Genomic DNA, 20,058 nt, shown 5'->3' with positions numbered 1-20,058 from the left:
CATAGAAACCCGAAAAAAATTATCAACATAATATTTTATTTTATTTTTATTTTTTTTGAGCAGCAAATCAGAATATTATAATGATTTCTGAAGGAGCGTGTGACTGGAGTAATGTAAAATTTTAAATTTTAAAGTAAAAATTTTAAAACATTTATATAGTTAAAATATTTCAAAATTGTATCGTTTTTGCTGTACTTTGGATCAAATAAGACTTTAAAAAACATTACAAATCTTACTGTTCAAAAACCTTTTGACTGGTAGTGTATATGTGTGTCATATTTCACCTCTCTGTATGGTTAAGACTATTAGTAGGCTATTTTGTAGATTCCACTGCTAAATTATGTTTTAAAAAGTTAGTATAATTTTATTATAATAATTATTTTACAAAAATAAAGAAGACACTTCATTTTGGGAATTTTTAATTGTTCTATTTATATTCAATTATATTATAACAGAATGGCAACATTTCCAATTATTGTAACAACTCTTTTCTATTTCTATGCTGAAAATGTCAATTTTAGTTAGTTAGTTATAATGTTGTATTAAAAACAAGGGTGAGCAATACACAGTACACAATCATTCAATTATACAAATATAAATTATAAGAATTTAAAAATATCATATACACTACACAGCTGATTTATTTTTAAGGTTTAGAGTTGCTGTATCCAGATCGGAATATGTCTATTGTTGCACTGAATCTGGCGCTTTCCCACCACTCATACGTCATCATTGTGCGCCTTAACGAGTATCACTAAGCGGCATTTCTTTCCCATTGAATGGGCAGTAGAAAAAACATAGCGTAAAATAGTCAAACTAACCTCTCAGCCGATACTTTATAGGTTATACTTAAAAACGGAAACATTTTGAAATGATTGATACCATCGAAAAAGAAGACAATATTATCAGCGAGGAGGAGGCTGCACAATATGATCGTCAGATTCGCCTCTGGGGTCTCGATGCTCAGAAGAGGTTTGTTGATAACTGTTTCGTTCATAAAAACAACTGTACTCATTATTTTAAGGTATTATTTGTCTAATTGTTTAAGAATAATGCAGAAGCTTGATAAATATGATTTCAAATGCATTATTTGAGTATATTTCACATTCATGCTTTTTGTCTGAATTAAAAATGGCTAGGGCCACTCCACAAATACATTTTTGGACTAGGTGTGCAAAAGTCATAAACAATATAATGTAACACAATAAAGGACATGCATGTGCATTTTTCATTTTCAGACTTAGGGGATCACGGGTACTTCTGGTTGGTCTCCGGGGTCTTGGTGCAGAAGTAGCAAAGAACCTTATTTTGGCTGGGGTCAAAGGACTGACTCTCCTGGACCATGAGCAGGTAATGTTTATAGACTGACTTAAAGGGGTATTTCACCTCAATCTTTCATCATTTGTTTACGTCCTTTATGTTCTTCCAAATCTGACTCTTTTCTGTGGAACAGAAAAGGAGGTGTAAGGCAGAATGACGGTAGAGTCAGGATGCACTTTTATTGTACGGAAAAGAGATGCAATGAAAGTGAATGGTGACTGAGGCTATCAGTCCCTAGCCTAGATTTTTAACATATGCTTTGTGTTCAATTGAAGACATAACAGGTTTAGAATGACATAAGGTTGTATATACAGTGGTGGCCAAAATTATTAGAACACTAGTATTTTCACCAGCTAAAAATAAATAATTGTTTTTAAGTGAAATATCAGTTTACATTTCCAAATATTCATTCTGCCATTACTTGTAGTAATCCAGTGAGTTTTTTTTTGTTTGCACAAGGAGTCTGACAACAACCAGTGCTCCACACAGAGATCTGATCTCATCATCATCCATTCTGTCTGGAATGACATTAAAGGACATTTTCGTCCTAAATTTTTGCACGTTAAAAAAATAAATACAACCTCACGTTATGTCAGTCGAGTTTACACACTGCCTCCGAAACTTTCATCCGTCATAAAAAATATGGATCGGGTTCGACTTTCTGCGTTTTCGCATCCGTAGCAAGCACTTTAATAGGAAAGGATGACGAATATGCCTCAGTGTGCAGTGACCTTCAGAAACAAAATAAACTGAAACAGAATCCACAAGAACTGTGGCAACATCTCAAAGACGCTTCAAGAGACCTACCTGCAAAGCTACCTGAAAAACTATGCGCAAGTGCAACTAGGGCAAAAGCTGCTTTAAACACAAAGCATGGTCACACCAAATGTTGATTTTATAGATAATAGAATGTTAATTAATAAAGAAAATATATTTATGACATTAATTTGACAGCATTTTACAGCAGTTTTACACAAGTGCCTAAAACTTTTAACAGTACTGTAACTTTGCAGGTAGGTTTCTTGTAGCATCTTGGAGATGTTGCCACAGTTTGTTTTGGTTTCTTCATGTCATTCCAGACAGACTGAATGATGATGAAATCAGATCTCTGTGTGAATCACTGACAAAAATCTCACTGGATTATTACAATTAATGGCAAAATGAATTGGAAATGTAAATTGATATTTCCTACTGACACACTACAGCAAAAGATGACTTAAACCCATTTTAGCTGCTGAAAATACTAGTGTTCTAATAATTTTGGCCACCACTGTATAGATTTTTGGGTGAATTGTTCCTTTAAATTTACCACTCATATAAACACCTTAACAGTACATAACTAAGTGTTGTTTGGCTTCCATCAATCAGGTGACAGAGGAGTCCAGACGCGCTCAGTTCCTGATCCCTGTAGATGCAGATGGTCAGAACCAGGCCCAGGCATCTCTGGAGAGAGCGCAGTTACTCAACCCAATGGTGGAAGTGAAAGCAGACACTGATACAGTGGAGAGCAAGCCGGATGAGTTTTTCTTCCAGTTTGATGCGGTGAGTACCAGAACAAGTAGTTTCTAAGTCCAACAGGCATATATTGTGAGCTACTATCTGATTGTTCATCAAGTGAAAAAGGACAAAAGAATATTTTAGAAGCACACTTTCTTTTCGAAACTGCATTGGCCAAATTTGTTGTGCCACTTAACAGCACATATTAAAAAAAAAAACCTATACATATTTTATCCGATAAGAAATTAATATTTCTATGGAAAGTTTGATGGACAGGAACTTTCAGGTGTTACAGAGGTATCAGTGATAGATAGAGACCTTGTGCCTTTCATGACCACTAGATGTCTCTATACACAGTTGATCATTTTCATTTAATGTGGTTGGAACTTCTTTTTTGCCTTGTTTATCCGTCAACCTCAGTATGAACCCATCTGTGTCAGATCTAGATGCAGACTTTTATCTGCGACTTAGTTTGGTCTTTTCCAAGCGTGTGCTCTTTTCCAAGCATATGATATATTCCAGGCCATATTTTCTTTAAATCAGGACACAGTTGTTAGCTGTGGAAGATGCAGTCAGCATACATACCCTGTTCAAAGCGCAGACAGGCAGTCTTTCATCTTCTCTCTGTCTGAGAGCTGTCTGAACCCTCCCTCTGGGAGTGCTAGTGAGAGTTCAGGAGGAGGGGGAAGAGATGGTGGGACACAAAAAGAGGAGGGGGGTTTTAACATCATCTATTCTCTTTTATCTATTTCTCTTGATATTTCTTTGAGAAGTGCACAGGAAACATTGTGAGTGAATGTCTTTGTCTTCTCTTGTGTATGTGTGGTGTTATTTTCAGGCGATTTCTTAATAAACGAAGCAAGTTTAGTCAAGAGGAAGTCAACAATACATAGAATTAATTCACTGTCTGGATGAACTGTACATACATGAAAGGATCATTTGAGACAACAAGTACTAGGATGTTTTGTGCAACAAGTACAGGGAATTGCTTGTGCAGGTGTTGAGGTAAAATATATTTTTTGTGAATCACAAATAAGCAAGTTATATTTATGAAAGCCCATTTATACCAACATTTATTAATTATGACTTATCCCTTAAATATTATTTACTAAAGCATTTAATACACTACCAGTCATAAGTTTTTGAACAGTAAGTTTTTTTATGTTTCTTTTTAAAAGAAGTCTCTTCTGCTCAACAAGCCTGCATTTATTTGATGCAAAATATAGCAAAAGCATTGATATTGTGCAATATTTGTACTATTTAAAATAACTGCTTTCTATTTAAATGTATATTAAAATGAAATTCATTCCTGTGATCAAAGCTACATTTTCAGCATCATTACTCCAGTCTTCAGTGTCACGTGATCCTTCAGAAATCTTTCTAATATGCTAATTTGCTGTTCATTTTTCTTCTTCTTTTTATTATCTATATTTAAAACAATTGAGTATATTTTTTCAGGATTCTTGGATGAATATCTGAAATAAAAAGGTTTTGTAACATTATACACTATACATTCAAAGCTTGGAGTCTGTTTTTTTTTTTTGGAAAGAAATTATAGAAAAAAATTGACTTTTCTATTCATTAAAGAAACCTGAAAAAAATCTGCTGTTATTACATAATAAAAAATATAAATATACATGTTTTTTTGAGCAGCAAATCAGAATATTATAATGATTTCTGAAGGATCATGTGACTGGAACAATGACGCTAAAAATTCAGCTTTGAAATCACAGAAATAAATTACATTTTAAAATATTCAAATGGAAAACAGTCATTTTAAATAGTACAAATATTTTAAAATTTTACTGTACTTCAGATCAAATAAATGCAGGCTAACACTAAAAATCTTACTGTTTAAAAACTTATGACTGGTAGTGTACATAGAGCTTCAGTTATTATTAAAAATAAGAATATAGCATCATTAATTCTTTCTAAACCTGTATGACTTTCTTCTATAGAGCACATGCTTAAAGTTTAATGATCCAATGGTCATTCTTTCCCATAATCACACAAATGCTCACAAGAGCTCTCAAGCTTTAAAAAAATAAAACAAAAGTTGCAAAAATATTTTCCATAAAACTTACATTTTAGCCTGTTCCTCACATAAAGCTATCAAATTGATTCAGAAGACCTGGAATATAGTCATATTGACCACTTTTATGATACTTTTATATTGCTTTTTCGTAATTTTGTTTTGGCAGTCTATTCTATCAATAGAAAACAAACATGGTGCTCCTAGACAAGGTCAAGCAGGAAGCCTTCATGTAGGGAGCAGGTGAAGTGATGGTTTTGATAAGGAGCTGTTCATAGTTGTCTGACTGGGGTGTATGTTTTGAAGGACTGAAGATAGCTGAGGACTAAAGCCAGGAGCTTAAATTGAATTAAAGATTTGCCAGCACAGACGTCATGTAATGCCAAGTGGCAGCTATTTAGCAGAGGCATATGGTAGCTGCTGGTAGCTCTGATTAATATTCCATTGTGGCATGATTTGTTTTGTCTTTTTATCCTCTAGAGGTCACTGCTTGATAAAGTTGTGTTCTTTAGAGTCGTCTGGCTGCCTGGAGGCATGTAAAGCTCACAGGAAGAATGTGTCAAAATACAAAGTCTCGCCACATGTTTCATAATGTTTCTCCATGCACCCTGGTCCCAGATGATGTAGTGAAGGTGTTACTCCTCAGGGCACCACTTCATTGCAACAGTATTTCCGAGAAGTGTTGTTGATATTCAGGTGTGGATTGCATAACCTTTGAACATACTTTGAAAAAGGCCTACTTAGATAATCAGTTCACTTCAGGTGTACTTTAAGTTTTGAGGTTATCGATGGTGTTCTGATGAGGAGGGTAAACAACCAAAATCAATGGTAAACAAACCCAAGTCGGCAGATAAAGTGATGATTCATGTGTCCTTGAAGATCCGCCCAGTTAACGCATCATGGCACATGCCAATGGTATCTCAAATGGGTAATAATAATACGCCACCCCATTCTTATCTCAAACCCAAAATTGGGGGTGTGAGAGGGATGGGACCTTGGATAAGAGTGCCAATGTTCTGGTCAGTTGTCTGTCATTGCCAAACATTTGTTCTTCCAGGTTTGTGGTTGTACCCATAAGGTCACTAGTTTGAAAACAACCAAATATTAATGCAAATTGTTTTCTTCAGGTTTGTCTTACTAGGTGCTCCAAAGACCTCATGGTGCGAGTGGACCAGCTCTGCGCCTCAAGGAACATTAAGGTCTTCTGTGGAGATGTGTATGGTTATCATGGATACATGTTCTCCGACCTTGGCCAGGAGCATCACTATGTAGAGTAAGTCAGGAAATGTGGGCAAAAAGGTGGTTGTGTTTGATCTTCCTGTGAAAGAAACTAATGGTTCCATTCAAACTTGCTAGAGAAAAGCCTAAAGTGGTGAAAGGATCTAATGAGGCCAATGATGGTCCTGAGGCGAAGAAACCGAAGGTTGACCCCAATGAGACTACAATGGTGAAAAAGGTGGGTGTGCTGGCAGATTTGGTGTCGTCTTAACTATATTTTTCAGTTTTCAGTCACATCTATGACCCTTTAGAGTGAAGTTAAATGACGAGTTCACTTCCAGAATGAAAATTTCCTGATAATTAACTCACCCCCATGTCATCATATCTTTACTTCTTCAGTCTGAAAGAAATTACACTTTTTGAGGAAAACATTCCAGGAATTGTCTCCATATAATGGGGTTCAATGTTGGCCAATGGGTTGAAGGTCAATGCAGCTTTAAAGGGCTCTACACGATCCCAGCTGAGGAATAAGGGTGTTATCTAGTGAAACTTTGGTCATTTTCTTAAAATAACACGTTGGAAAAGTCATTAGCACTTTGGTTAAAATAAGGGTAGGGTGAAAAACTCCATCTCATTTTCTTCTCTAGCTTCAAAATCCTCAGACAATATTGTTTTACCTTTTATTGTAAAGGTGCTAAAACTTCTACCTGCGTCACACATGCGTGATTACGTAATGCGTGAGGTTGAGCTAGTGCAAGATGAGCATTTGTGGTTAAAAAGAATATAAATTTGCATTTTTCTTAGAAAACGACTGATTGTTTCGCTGGATAAGACCCTTATTCCTCAGCTGGGATTATGTAGAACTCTTTGAAGCTGCATTGAAACTGCAATTTGGAACTTCAACCTGTTGATCCCCACTATATGAAGTCCGCTATATGAAGAAAAATCCTGGGTTGTTTTCCTTAAAAAAACTTAATTTCTTTTCGACTGAAGAAAGAAAGACATGAAAATCTTGGATGACATGGGGGTAAATTATCAGGAAATTTTCATGGAAGTGAACTTCTCCTTTAATGTAACCTCCATCTTTCTTCATATAGACTGTCAGTTTCTGCTCTCTCAAAGAAGCCCTGGAGGTTGACTGGACTAATGAGAAGGCCAAGAGTAATCTGAAGCGCACTCCTGTAGACTACTTCCTCCTGCAAGGTATACTTTCAGAATATTAAAAAAAAAAAATGTAATTACTCCAATAACTCACAATGGGAATGTCCTGATTTTCAAGTACATACTACATTCCAGAAGTTTCTCATGCTCACTAAGGCTGCATTTATATGATGAACAATACAGTAAAACTCTAAAATATTATTGGAATGTAACATCACTTTTTCTTTTTTAATGTATATTCAAATATAATTTGCTCCTGTGATGGAAAATCTGAATTTTCAGCAGTCATTACTCCAGACTTCACAGTCACATGATCTTTTAGAAATAATTCTCATATGCTGATTTGCTGCTTAAGAAACATTTCTTATTCTTATTCTTATACTTTTGTGGGAACCGTGATGCAGTTTTTCAGGATTCTTAGATTAATAAAAAGTTCAAAATAACAGTATTTATTTAAAATCAAAATCTTTTGTAAATTAAAAATGTCCTTGCTGTCATTTAAAATCATTTTATTGTGTCTTTTTTATCAACAATGTTAAACTTTACTGACTGATCATTAACACAGACACATCCATTTAGTTAACACATATAATCAACAAAAATAGCAACAATATCATATTCAGTGGAGATCAAAATGAGAGAACAACCTACAATTTCTTAAATTTCAAGGTCACTGCTTTGTCCTAGTTGAAGTTATCATAACAGGAGTAGAAGGGGAGTTTTTAAGCATATTTCAAGAATTAATTGTATTCTGAAGCACAGCATAAAAAAACTTAAATGAGATATTTGAAAAAGAACTTACAGATACCTCCAAGTTATTAGTGTTAATATGACACCTGGTGCTAAATTCCTTAAAGGAGTAGTTCACTTCCAGAACAAAAATGTACAGATAAGGTACTCACCCCATTGTCATCCAAGATGTTCATGTCTTTCTTCCTTCAGTCATAAAGAAATAGTTTTTTGAGGAAAACATTTCAGGAACTATCTCTATGGTGCCTGTGAGTTTGAACTTCCAAAGTGCAGTTTTAATGCAGCCTGAAAGGGCTCTAAACGATCCCAGCTGAGGAATAAGGTTCTTATCTACCAAAACAATTGGTCATAAAAATGTATATACTTTTTAACCTCAAATACTTGTCTTGTCTAGCTCTGCGTGAACTCTGTGTATTCCGGTTCAATACAGTTAGGGTATGTTGAAAAACTCCCATCTCATTTTCTCCTCCAACTTTAAAATTGTCCTACATCGCTGCAGGAGTACCGACACAGTGTTTACAAACTAAACGTGCAAAGAAGATCAAACACCCTTTACAAAAAAAGGTAAAACAGCAATGTAGAGCAATTTTGACGTTGGAGGAGAAAATGAGATGGGAGTTTTTCGACATAGCCTGTCTTGAACAGGACTGTACAGAGTACGCATCTGCATCGCAGAGCTAGACAAGACAAACATCTGAGGTTTAAAAGTATATACATTTTTTTTTTAAGTAAATGACCAATCTTTTCTCTAGATCTCTATGAAGCTGAATTGAAACTGCATTTTGGAAGTTCAAACTCACAGGCATCTTAGAAGTCCACTATATGGGGATAATTCCTGAAATGTTTTCCTCAAAAAACATAATTTCTTCACGACTGAAGAAAGACATGAACATCTTGAATGACAACTAGGTGAGTACATTATCTGTAAATTTTTGATCTGGAAGTGAACTACTCACAAACCCTGTTTGACCGGCAGCATTTCTCCAATTTTCACTGAGATTGTAAGATGGCAGGCTGCTCTAAGGTGAGAAGGAGAAGAGGTTGTCCAGATAAAGGCCTAAGGGATGACCCTTTTAGCTAGTAGCCATGTTGTGTGGAGAGAGGAGAACTGGTCCACTAAAGTGATGAGGGCAAGTTTAACTGAAGTTTTTATAGATTTGAATTTGAATCTCCACTATATATTATACAAGGTGTAAACATGAATTTAAGTAGTTAGTTTTGTTACAGTTTGTTTGGGCAACTGAAGACATGGCAGTTTCCTCCTGCAGTCTGTCGTACACCATTATCAGGGGAGGGCCTGTTGATCTGTGTAATTATAGTCAACATTTCTCTTTTTATACTAGTGCTCACCTGGTGTCCTTACTGAGACTGGCTCATTTTCCATCACAAGCTGTCCATGGCCAGTCATGTGCAGTGGCTCTCAAAAACAAAACATGCCACCTCCGCACCTCTCTATCATTATAACAGACTCTGACTGCACGTCCGCCCCTCCCTTAACATCTAGTATTACATTTACGGAAAAAATAACACTTCCTATTTGTGCACTGAAGCAAGACTTTAAATACATCGCTGTGCTCAAAAATACCACGCATCAGTTCAAACGGCTTTTGAGGAAGAGCCGTTTCCTCTGTCTTAACTCACTGATTTATTTGAGGTTTTATCACCCCAGTGGTGCGACTATTACATCAATGATTTTTTTTTTCCAAACCCTCAGATGTTTTCACAATCTGGAGAAAATTCTATCAAGAAATTCAGCTATGAAACTTGAAATTTCATCTATGTGCCAGATAGAATGAGATAACATGAATGAGTGGGTGTGTGTTTCTTTGATGTAAGTTTATGTGCTACGCTGCCAGGTGGAAATGCAGTGGGCTGGGGTTCATTGTGTTGTAGTTGGTGGGCAGTCAAAAAGGGGAAGTGATACTTTGGAAAATAGCCTAAAGGGGCTTGATGCCTTTTCACGTGCTACGCAAATCTTCAAACGCATCTCTCCTCCACTTACGTCCTGTTTAAATGTGGAAAACCCACTCTTTCCCCACTCAATATCTCTTACTTCCTCCAACAGTGCTTCTGAAGTTTCGTACCGATAAAGGTCGCGATCCTCAGCCAGACAGCTTTGCTGAAGACTCTCAGCTGCTTTTGCAAATCCGTGATGATGTTCTTGAGACCATGGGCCTGGGCTCTGAACTGCTTCCCAACACCTTTGTCAGGTACTTACAGATGCAGGAACATGGTGTTCACATTTATTCTCACCAACATTTGTTTGTTTCCTACCAACCAAGGATGTGAAAAACTAGTGGGTGGGTTTCATAAACGACTAGTTGAACATAATAATTTGTCTGGTTTCAGGTTCACCAGACCCCGACTGGGTGTTTCTCAAGTAGACAGAGTGTAACAGAATGGAACTGAATGCAGGCTTTTTTTAAAAAGATGGATTATTTTAAGTACTTCACCATCTTAAAACACTCAAAATAGCTACACATTCTGGTATAAGGTTAAAAAACAATTTTAAAAAATCAGTGAGACGCAACGTAGCATCCAAACACGCCTACCTGGCTGTAGTGAACTTCTGAGAGAGACTTCATGCAAACTGTAGCTAACAACTAAGTAACTAAGGCCCTGTTTACACTAGTGAGTTTTTGTTTTAAAAGAGTGTTTTGAAATTAAACTGATCCTCGTCTACACTGCCATTTTCACTGTTTTAGAAATGATTTCCGTTTACACTACACAACCGAAAACCCATGTCACATGACCATTCAAGGCTGTATAAGTCATCAAGGATGTTTTAATTTAAAAAAAGTAAACATGTTAAAATTGTTATTGCAGAGCGAATGTGGGCAGCCACGCCATCGTTTTCGTCTCCAGCTATGTTCACACTAGTGCGTTTTTGTTTTAAAAGGTATAACTTTGCTATGGTTACGCCTGTCGTTTATACTACTCCGGCGTTTTCGACTCTCAAAAGCAGACTTTTGAAAATGCTGCAGACCCGCTTTAGTTTGAAAACTCTAGGGTTGCAGAGACTTTTGAAAACAATGGTGTGGCTGCCCCCATTTGCTCTGCAATAACAATAACATCATGCTCATCTGTTGCATCTCATTTTGGAGACTTATTTAAGAAAAGTAAAAAAAAAAAAGAAATTACAGTATTTTTATACCCCAAGGAATAAGTTGATTTTATTACGGTTACTTCTCTCAATTTAAAATATCCTTGTTGATTTATACAGCCTCAATGGTCACGTGACATGCATTTTCGGTTGTGTAGTGTAGACGAAAATCGTTTCTGAAATGCAGTGAAAACGCCAGTGTAGATGAGGATCATTTTTAGTTTAAAATGCTGTTTAAAACAAAAAACGCACTAGTGTAAACAAGGCCTCCGATTGGTCCATTTACACTGAAATGCAACCCCAGAGTTTTCAAACTAAAACGAGGTCTGCAGCATTTCCAAAAAGTCTCAGAGCAGTGTAAACAACAGGCGTAACTCTAGCAAAAGTTATGCGTTTTAAAATTAAAACGCACTAGTGTAAACATAGCCCAAAGCACAGCATGCTAATTAAAACACCACTGCAAAAATATGTAAAAAAAAAAATAAAATAGATAGATTAAATAATCGTCTAGTTGGGGTTTATTATTATTTTTAACTATTCAATCTATCCTTGGGTATACATACATTTACAAACAAACTTTTTGCCATCAGCTTAATAGGCTCGCGTCACACACATGCTTTTTTTGTTGTTGCACAAATTCAAGGTGGCAACACTGGCCTAGCTAGTTGAATTGGATTAGATGGAACTAGAACAAACTAATGAAACGCACACTGTTTAGGTAGTTTTATTGGACATTTTAACAAACGTGACCACAAAACCAGTCATATATATAAAAAAAAAAAAATTAAACTGAAAATTTAAAATGATAGGACCATATTTGAGGGTGCAAAAAAAATCTAAATATTGAGAAAATCACCTTTAAAGCTGTCTAAATGAAGTTCTTAGCAATGCATAATACCAATCAGAAATTAAGTTTTGATTTATTTATGTTAGGAAATTTACTAAATATTTTCATGGAACATGATCTTTACTTCATACCCTACAGATTTTTGGCATAATTAATTTTGACCCATACAATGAATTTTTGGCTATTGCTACAAATATACCCGTGCTACTTAAAACAGGTTTTGTGGTCCAGGGTCACAAATTTAGTCAATATAGATGCTACTATCTATTATGTTTGGCATGCTTTCTAACTGATACATCCCCGACTCAGAAACTCTGGGTTTAAAGAAAGTTTTGAGGTTTTAACTATGACTTTGTGGTGGTGTTCATGTGTGTTCAACTCATCAATACAGTTTTTCCAACATGACCTAAACACACCATATGAATAAAAACTCAAGTGGGCTTTTCTCTCCAACTTATGTTTGTGCATGTTTTTGTTTGCTCCTATCAGTTACTGTTTCTCCGAGATGGCCCCAGTGTGCGCTGTAGTCGGAGGAGTTCTTGGACAAGAGATAGTCAAGGTGAGATCTTTGATGTGACCCATTTACATGTCTGACAGGGATAGTTCACCCCAAAATGACAATTCTGTCATTAATTACTTACCATTACATTGTTCCAAATCTGTTTATCTTCAAAACACAAATTAAGACTTTTATTTGATGAAACCCAAGAACTTTCTGACCCTGCATTGACAGCAATGCAACTACCATGTTCAAGGTAGTAAGGACATTGTTAAAATAGTCCATGTGACATCAGTGGTTCAACCATAATGTTATGAAGCTACGTAAATACTTTCTGTGTGTAAAGAAAACAAATATTTCTTCTTTTCTGTGTCAGTCTTCAACGCATGTTCATGAGAGATGAGTTCATGAGAGACCACAAGACACATGCTGCCCATAAAACAGTCTTCTGAGGATTATTACAGAGAGGATGACTTGCAATTTTTACCCAGCCTTACCAGAATATACAGACAATAAACTAAGAGAGATGGATGTTCTACGTCATACGTTGTGGTACTCTCGTGAATGCAGAGTGAAGAGAAGAAATTGTTGAATAAAGTCATTATTTTTGTTTATTTGTGCACAGAAAGTATTCTTGTAGCTTTATGAAATTACAGTTGAACCACTGATGTCGCATGGACTTTTTCTTTAGGGCATTTTATCAGTGTCCTTACTAACTTTCAGGGCCTTGTACAGTTGCATTGCTGTCTATGCAGGGTCAGAAAGCTCTCGGATTTCATCAGAAGTATCTTAATTTGTGTTCTGAAGATGAACAACATGTCTTATGGATTTGGAACGACTTAACGATGAGTAATTAATGACGGGATTTTCATTTTTGGGGAACGGATCCTTCACAATCTCTTCATTGTAGTTCTGGCTTCTTTTACTTTTTCGTCCTACTTATACATGATTTGTGAAATGTGTTTTCCCACTCTATACAACCTTTCAATCTGATTCTCCACACAACCATGAAGCCCTCCATTTTCACTAGCTGTGAAAGTGACTTTTCTGATGAGGCGCAGTGAGAAGCGTATGGCAGCTGCCCTCTCCATCAGAATCTGGGCTAAGTCCAAAAGTTTTATCTGTTGACGGTGTGTAAATGCCAGAAATGACGAGGTAATATTCCGGTCACTGATGAAATCCAGCGGAGAGCGCCTGAAATCTTCTCGCATGATTCCATAAACCGAACGAGATTAAATAACCTAAAGCGCAGTGATGTAATGTAGTCAGTCTTGAGTGGATAATTACACCTGGAATATGGACAGAAAGAGGATCCGCTGTAGCGTAGGCCTTGTAAAAACAGACATTCGCTCCGGTTACAACAGAACACAACGCAATACGGTAAATGGTAAACGTCAATATCTCTCTTAGAGGGTGATGTCATAGCCCGGACTGGGCTGTGTGGGGTGATGGAGTGAAAGCTGTGGTCTCAGAGGCGGTGGCTGGGCAGGACTTGAACCCACATGGCGGTGGAGTGAAGCCAGGGTGTCTCGCCATCTCCCTGCATGATGAAACAGGCTGCAATTCGCATATGGCTCTCTGTTCCTCGCTGCCCCTCGCCCATCAGTCTTCGTCGCCACAACAGAGAACGCGTCCGACGCGTTCGATCAAAGCTGTTAATTACAGAATTCAAGGTCTGTGGCGCCTGACATGTCTAAAGATTTGTTTGCATGTGTTCGACAGGCGCTGTCTCAGAGAGATGCTCCGCACAGGAACTTTTTCTTCTTCGACGGCCTGAAGGGCAGCGGGGTGGTCGACTACTTCGGATCCAAATAAGTGGACCCTGGAGAACACGGAGAGATGTGTGGCGATGCATGTGTGCTCTCGAAACACCATGGAGTTCATCTTCTGCCAGTGGCCGCAGGCATCAAAATCTGTCTTTTGGACGGTACCTTTGCGTAGCAGTATGCCACACATCAACTAATGCCAAGAGCGACGAGAACATTTTGTCCACACACGATATTCATGTACACAGGTTTTTCACCAAGGTTATGTGATTTCTACGTTTTGTATTAAAATAATAAAAGCCCAATAGAAGACACATTTGTTTTGGATTGTTTAGCGATTTCCTCTAATCTGTGCCGAAGGTCTGTTTGCTATCCTCTGTGATGGTAAATTGCAAAAAATGAGCCAACAACTTTAAAGGGAATTTAAAATTAATGCAAAAATGTCCGAGGCTCCCTTGAGCCATTTATTTCTGAAAATTAAACCACACAAATCATCCCATCCCTGCGCTGAAATGAGGCCCGGGTGGATTTTCTGATGCTTGTTATCATTCTGACATTGTAGTGAAAGCCTGAGGCTCATCTTGACGTATCTTGTCAGGTCTAGGGTTTTTTTTTCTGGTGACGTTCGGAACGGGAAGTGTTTTTATTAGCTCAGGCTAGGTATGTCATTTACTGGACTGGTACTGCAGGGTTTATGGCCCCCGGGGCAAGTAGGAACTCATGTTTTGATTTTTATGTTTTCGTAGAAGGAAATTATCCTGCCTGTCCAGTTAGAGACGAAGAGGAATGCTAAAGAACGTAATGTAACATCGTCCTAACACGTGCTGAACCCTTGACCTCATGAGCAATAAGTACCAAATGTGTCACATTTGTTTGCCTTTCAGCTGAAGTGTAATATGATGTTTGAATATGTTGCGACTGTGCTGCAGACATGCAAAATCAAGACTTCAGGCCTTAAATGGATCATAAACGTGTGCCCTAAATGACAACACAGCATCAGTGAGTCAGTCTGAGTCAGATGAGAAGACTGGTCAAACTGGTTGAGCAGGTGCTCAAGTGGGAGTGGTGGCAGCAAGTCTTGTAACCGTTTTTAATTTTTGAGATTTGTTGACAGTGGAAACATGGGTTACTAGGTACTAATAGGCCAAACTTTTTAAAGATTCTTATCATTGCAGGTTTAAGCATCAGGATGGAAAAGATTTTTAACTGTGCTGTGCTAATTATAACAGAACAGTTATGGTAAAGTTCACTGAAAGGCAAAACTCCCACAATAGACAGGATGTCTCTACCACATGTACATGGCACCAGGTTATGTGTGTTTTCAAAGTGAAGTCTGGGTATTATGGTAAAATCTTGATTTAAACTCAGTTGCTAAAAATAAATGTTTTATTAAAGTCAGCATGAAATGGAAATGTAATCTCCAATTCATTAATTGGTTTTCTAAACAAATGTAATCTTATTGTGAAGAATTCATCCAGACATATTTAATTATTATTATTATCATCATATAATTTTTTAAACATTAAACACCCGTGGGCCGGGTCGGGCTGATATTTCATGCCACTATCTTCGGGCCGGGCGGGGCCATGATCAAGCATTCCTGTGTGTGTGTTTTTTTTTTTTTTTTTTAAATCATTACTTAATTAGCCTAATTGGGTGGAGAGCTATGACATAATTATAAATATTATACGAATATTTTAGCAAAGTCGGCCTGAGCAACACGTGTTGGTCTACAAAGTTACGCAATTTGCAATCATGCGCAGCAACTCCTCCACTGGCACACATAACACCGGGCCAGCTGTGCTGTATTGTGTATGTGTATAGCTTAAGTGCAACATGGAGCTTGAAGACGTACAGAAAAAATTAAAACGGGGGAATTAACTTTGAGCAAGTTTGGAGGAAAGTCGGAGGTATGGAAACATTTTCAACAAGTCGTGGGCAGTGACAACATATGTGTCGATCCATTCTGAATAAACAAACAATGCAGTTTGCATGCTTCGTCCTTGTTGCATTTTTCATTAAGATAAATCTAAACTAATTTCTGTAGTTCAAACAACTTAGAATTGTAGTTGAGAACTTCTGTTATAACTGCTCACGTATTAAAAAATAGTCGGTTTTAAATCGGACTCGGGCTCATAATTACAGTTAATGTGTCGGACCGGGTCGGGCTCGGACACAAGGTGCACGGGCACGGGTAGGATCGGGTTTCATTTTTTGGGCCTGATCTAAGCTCTACTATGATGGTGTTTTAGTGCCACGTTAAAAAAACAAAACAAAAAAAAAAACAAATCTAAGATTACGAGCATAAAGTCAAAATGTTTCAACAATAGTAAGTGTTTCGAGAATAAAGTCAAAATTACAAGAATGAAGTCGAGATTGAAGTCGAAGTGTTTTGAGAATAAAGTCAAAATAACGAGAATTAAGTCGAAGTGTTTCAAGAATGAAGTCTAATTGTTCCGAGAATAAAGTAAAATATTTCAATAATAAAGTCGAAGTGTGTTTAGAGAATAAAGTCAAAATGTTTCAAGAATAAAGTCGAAGTGTTTCGAGAATAAAGTCAAAATTATGTGAATTAATTTGTAGCAATTAAGCTATACTGTTTTTTCATTCCTTCTGATGTTCACGTTTATATCGTGGTATAAACTTGAAATAAAAAGGAAAACACATTTATAATTTGTATTTTGTGATAACTGTTCTTTATTCTCAAAACATTTGGACTTTATTCTCAAAACATTTGGACTTTATTCTTAAAACATTTAGACTTTATTCTCGAAACATTTTGACTTTATTTTTGAAATTTCAACTTTATTCTTGAAATTTCGACTTAGTTCTCTCCAAGTACTGCTCACCGCAGTACTGCTCACTGCAGAGCCAAATGGCCTCCAGCTCCACCTCTCTTGATGTCCAGCTCCACCTCTGAGTGAACAAATGGGTGGAGTTAAGGTTAGGGATAGGGTAAGGGGTAGGGTTAGGGTGTGGTTAGCTCCAGCTCCTCCCATATGGCTCTGCAGTGAGCACCCTCTCCTTTGTTCTGGAAACATTTTGACTTTATTCGTGAAATTTTGACTATTCTCGAAACATTTTGACTTTATTATTAAAACATTTCAACTTTATTCTTAAAACATATTCTCGAAACATTTCGAGTTTTTTCTCTAAACATTTTGACTTTATTCTTGAAATTTTAACCTTATTCTCAACATTTCAACTTTATTAAAACATTTTGACTTTATTCTCAGAACATTTCTTGAAATATTGCTTTAATCTCAATTTTCTTTTTTTTAATTTGTTAATCTGGCACTAAAACACCGTTGTAAATGACAGACTTTTCTCTGATGACAAAAATGTTTCAAAAAGTTGAATAAAATCATTATTTTTGCCTTCATTGCGCACAAAAATTATTCTCGTACCTTTATATAATTACGACTGAACCACTGATGTTACATAAACTATTGTAACAATGACTTATTGAATGCGTCAGTTGTGTTGCTGTCATGCAGGGTCAGAAAGCTTTTGGATTTCATCAAAAATATCTTAATTTGTGTTCTGAAGATGAACAACATGTCTGGAACGACATGAGGGTGAGTAATGAATGACAGAATATACATTTTGGCATGAACTATCCCTTTAAACTTGTTTCCTGAAATTGTTGGCTGCTGATTTTAGATTTATATTTAGTGTATTGTTGTTTATAGACGGATAGTTGTCCTTGTTGACACTTCAATCTGGTCTATCTTTAGCAATAGGTGTAATTAAATTTCATTGCTTCAGGTCAAAGACAATGTGATGACTCAAAATGTTTTCACAAGACAAATGGCTATAATTATGAACACTTACAATTTATATTAAAACGTATTTCATAGTTTTTTTTTAAAAGAAAACTAAGCTGTATTTTTAAGTTGATTAAAAATATATTTATAATGCTACAAAATATTTCTATTTAAGATAAATGCTGTTCTTCTGAACTTTCTATTTATCAAAGAAACCTGAAAAAATTCTAATAATAATAGTTTTTTTGAGCAGCAAACCAGAATATTATAATGATTTCTGAAGAATCATGTGACTGGAGCAATGATGTTAAAAATTCAGCTTAGAGGTCACCAAAATATTTTAATATTTAATAATATTATTAAAATATATAATATAGAAAATAGTTATTTTAAATAGTAAAAATACTTCACATTTTTACTGTCGTTGCTGTACTTTGGATCAAATAAATGCAGGCTTGGTGAGCAGAAGAGACTTCTTTAAAAAAACAGTAGTGTACAAGTATTCATTTTCAATGGCACTCAAGTAGAAATCCACCAAGATAATGAAATATTGCAATTAAGTCCAATTACTTAAGCACTTCACATCGCTGCCATTGCCAATAGAGTGAGAAATGAAACAACAGCCTCAGCTGTAAAGACACCCTGACTGATTAAGATCCACTGCTCTTTCTCTAGCCGAGGAGAGAGCAGGATTAATTACGGACGCTCCTTCTTAATTAAGCAACCTTCCTCTCATCGCGAAGAAACCCCCAAGGCGAGATGTTCTTACTCCAGAACAGATGTGTTGCTCCCAGCTATAAAATGCATAAACATGTGATGGGAGAAAGAACAGCCCTCAAATAATCAACAGCGTTTTTAGGAACACTCTGGTGAAGTCTGAATGGGCCTGCATGGGAAATGTTCTAGGCACACGCAAATCAGAGGATCACAATCTATCACATCTTGTTCTGATAAGACGCATGGCGTTCTCTACATGAGTACAGTTAAACAGTCCCAACACTAGGCTATATCAGATTAAATATGCATTAGAGAAGGTTTGTTCTGTTTGTTTAATGCAACCTTATTCAAGCCGAAGATCCCTTAATGGATAAAGATTTGCAACCAAGACCCTGTTACATATTTTATAAAAACTGAATAATGCATTTTAGGCCTGGGCTAAAACATAGTATAATATCACAGTTGAAGTCAAAAGTTTACATGCACCTTGCAGAATCTGCCAAATGTTCATTATTTTACCAAAATAAGAGAGGTCATACAAAATGCATGTTATTTTTTATTTAGTACTGACGTGAATAAGATTTTTCACATAAAAGACATTTACATATAGTCCACAAGAGAGAATAATAGTTGAATTTATAAAAACGACCCTGATCAAAAGTTTACATACACTTAATACTGTTTTGTTACCTGATTGATCCACAGCTGGTTTTTTTTTTTTTTGTTTTTTTTAGTGATAGTTGTTTATAAGTCACTTGTTTTTCCTGAAAAGTTAAGGTCCCACAAATTCTTTGGTTTTTCAGCATTTTTGTGATTGTGATATGATTAAATATCACATTTTTTCTATTTCGTACTGCCATTCAAAAGCGACAGAAGATATTTATGTGTTTCCCAGAAGACTAAATAAGTTAAATTTACCCTGATCTTCAAATTCAAAACTTTTCACCCCCCGGCTCTTAATGCAATGTGTTTCCTTCAAGAGCATCTTGCAAGAGTGTTTTTTTATACTTGCCATTTTTTTTATCATTCAAATCTGGCTGGTTGGTTAATAACACATTTTTCTGTGGTATGACAAAGTCAGAATTCTATTGTTGTAACATTGCTTTACACACTTTAATGTGGAACGTAAATTAAAACATTTGAATGACCTTTATTTATTTCTTTGTTTGTTTGAAGTTGAATTAAGTCTCACAATTCATACTTTTTTCTCACAGTTCTGAGGAAATTCTAAGGGGGGAAATTATTCTATTGTGTTCAGGAACCAAGCTTCGAAAATATTAATTTTGGTTGAAACTATGTTGACTTCAGTGTTGAAGATCCCTGATCTAATATATTTATTAGTGACAGGATCACATGAACTTTACTGACAAGAATTTTGACC

General features: G+C 36.2%; 1 protein-coding gene across 1 annotated transcript; it reads left to right on the top strand.

Moving 5' to 3' along the window:
• The first annotated feature begins 748 nt into the window (after window positions 1–748).
• sae1 (SUMO1 activating enzyme subunit 1) lies at window positions 749–14,373 on the top strand. The gene is made up of 9 exons (XM_073818110.1): window positions 749–972; window positions 1,239–1,350; window positions 2,689–2,862; window positions 5,977–6,122; window positions 6,206–6,305; window positions 7,165–7,270; window positions 10,044–10,188; window positions 12,418–12,487; window positions 14,150–14,373. The coding sequence occupies exons 1-9, from the start codon at window positions 872–874 to the stop codon at window positions 14,240–14,242; spliced, it is 1,047 nt and encodes a 348-aa protein (XP_073674211.1). The 5' UTR covers window positions 749–871; the 3' UTR covers window positions 14,243–14,373.
• The last annotated feature ends 5,685 nt before the right edge of the window (window positions 14,374–20,058 follow it).

This window comes from Garra rufa, chromosome 14 (assembly GCF_049309525.1).
Source record: "Garra rufa chromosome 14, GarRuf1.0, whole genome shotgun sequence".
NCBI lineage: Eukaryota > Metazoa > Chordata > Actinopteri > Cypriniformes > Cyprinidae > Garra > Garra rufa.
Note: the sequence above shows the minus strand (reverse complement) of the source record. Positions and strands in the feature narration are given on the sequence as shown.

What these genes read in the sequence shown, in the direction of transcription:
- sae1 (XM_073818110.1), top strand. Translation starts at nt 872, where the DNA reads ATGATTGATACCATCGAAAAAGAAGACAATATTATCAGCGAGGAGGAG. An exon ending in AGACTACAATGGTGAAAAAG is followed by an intron (nt 6,306 to 7,164) that starts GTGGGTGTGCTG and finishes TTCTTCATATAG; the next exon opens with ACTGTCAGTTTCTGCTCTCT. An exon ending in CTTCCCAACACCTTTGTCAG is followed by an intron (nt 10,189 to 12,417) that starts GTACTTACAGAT and finishes TGCTCCTATCAG; the next exon opens with TTACTGTTTCTCCGAGATGG.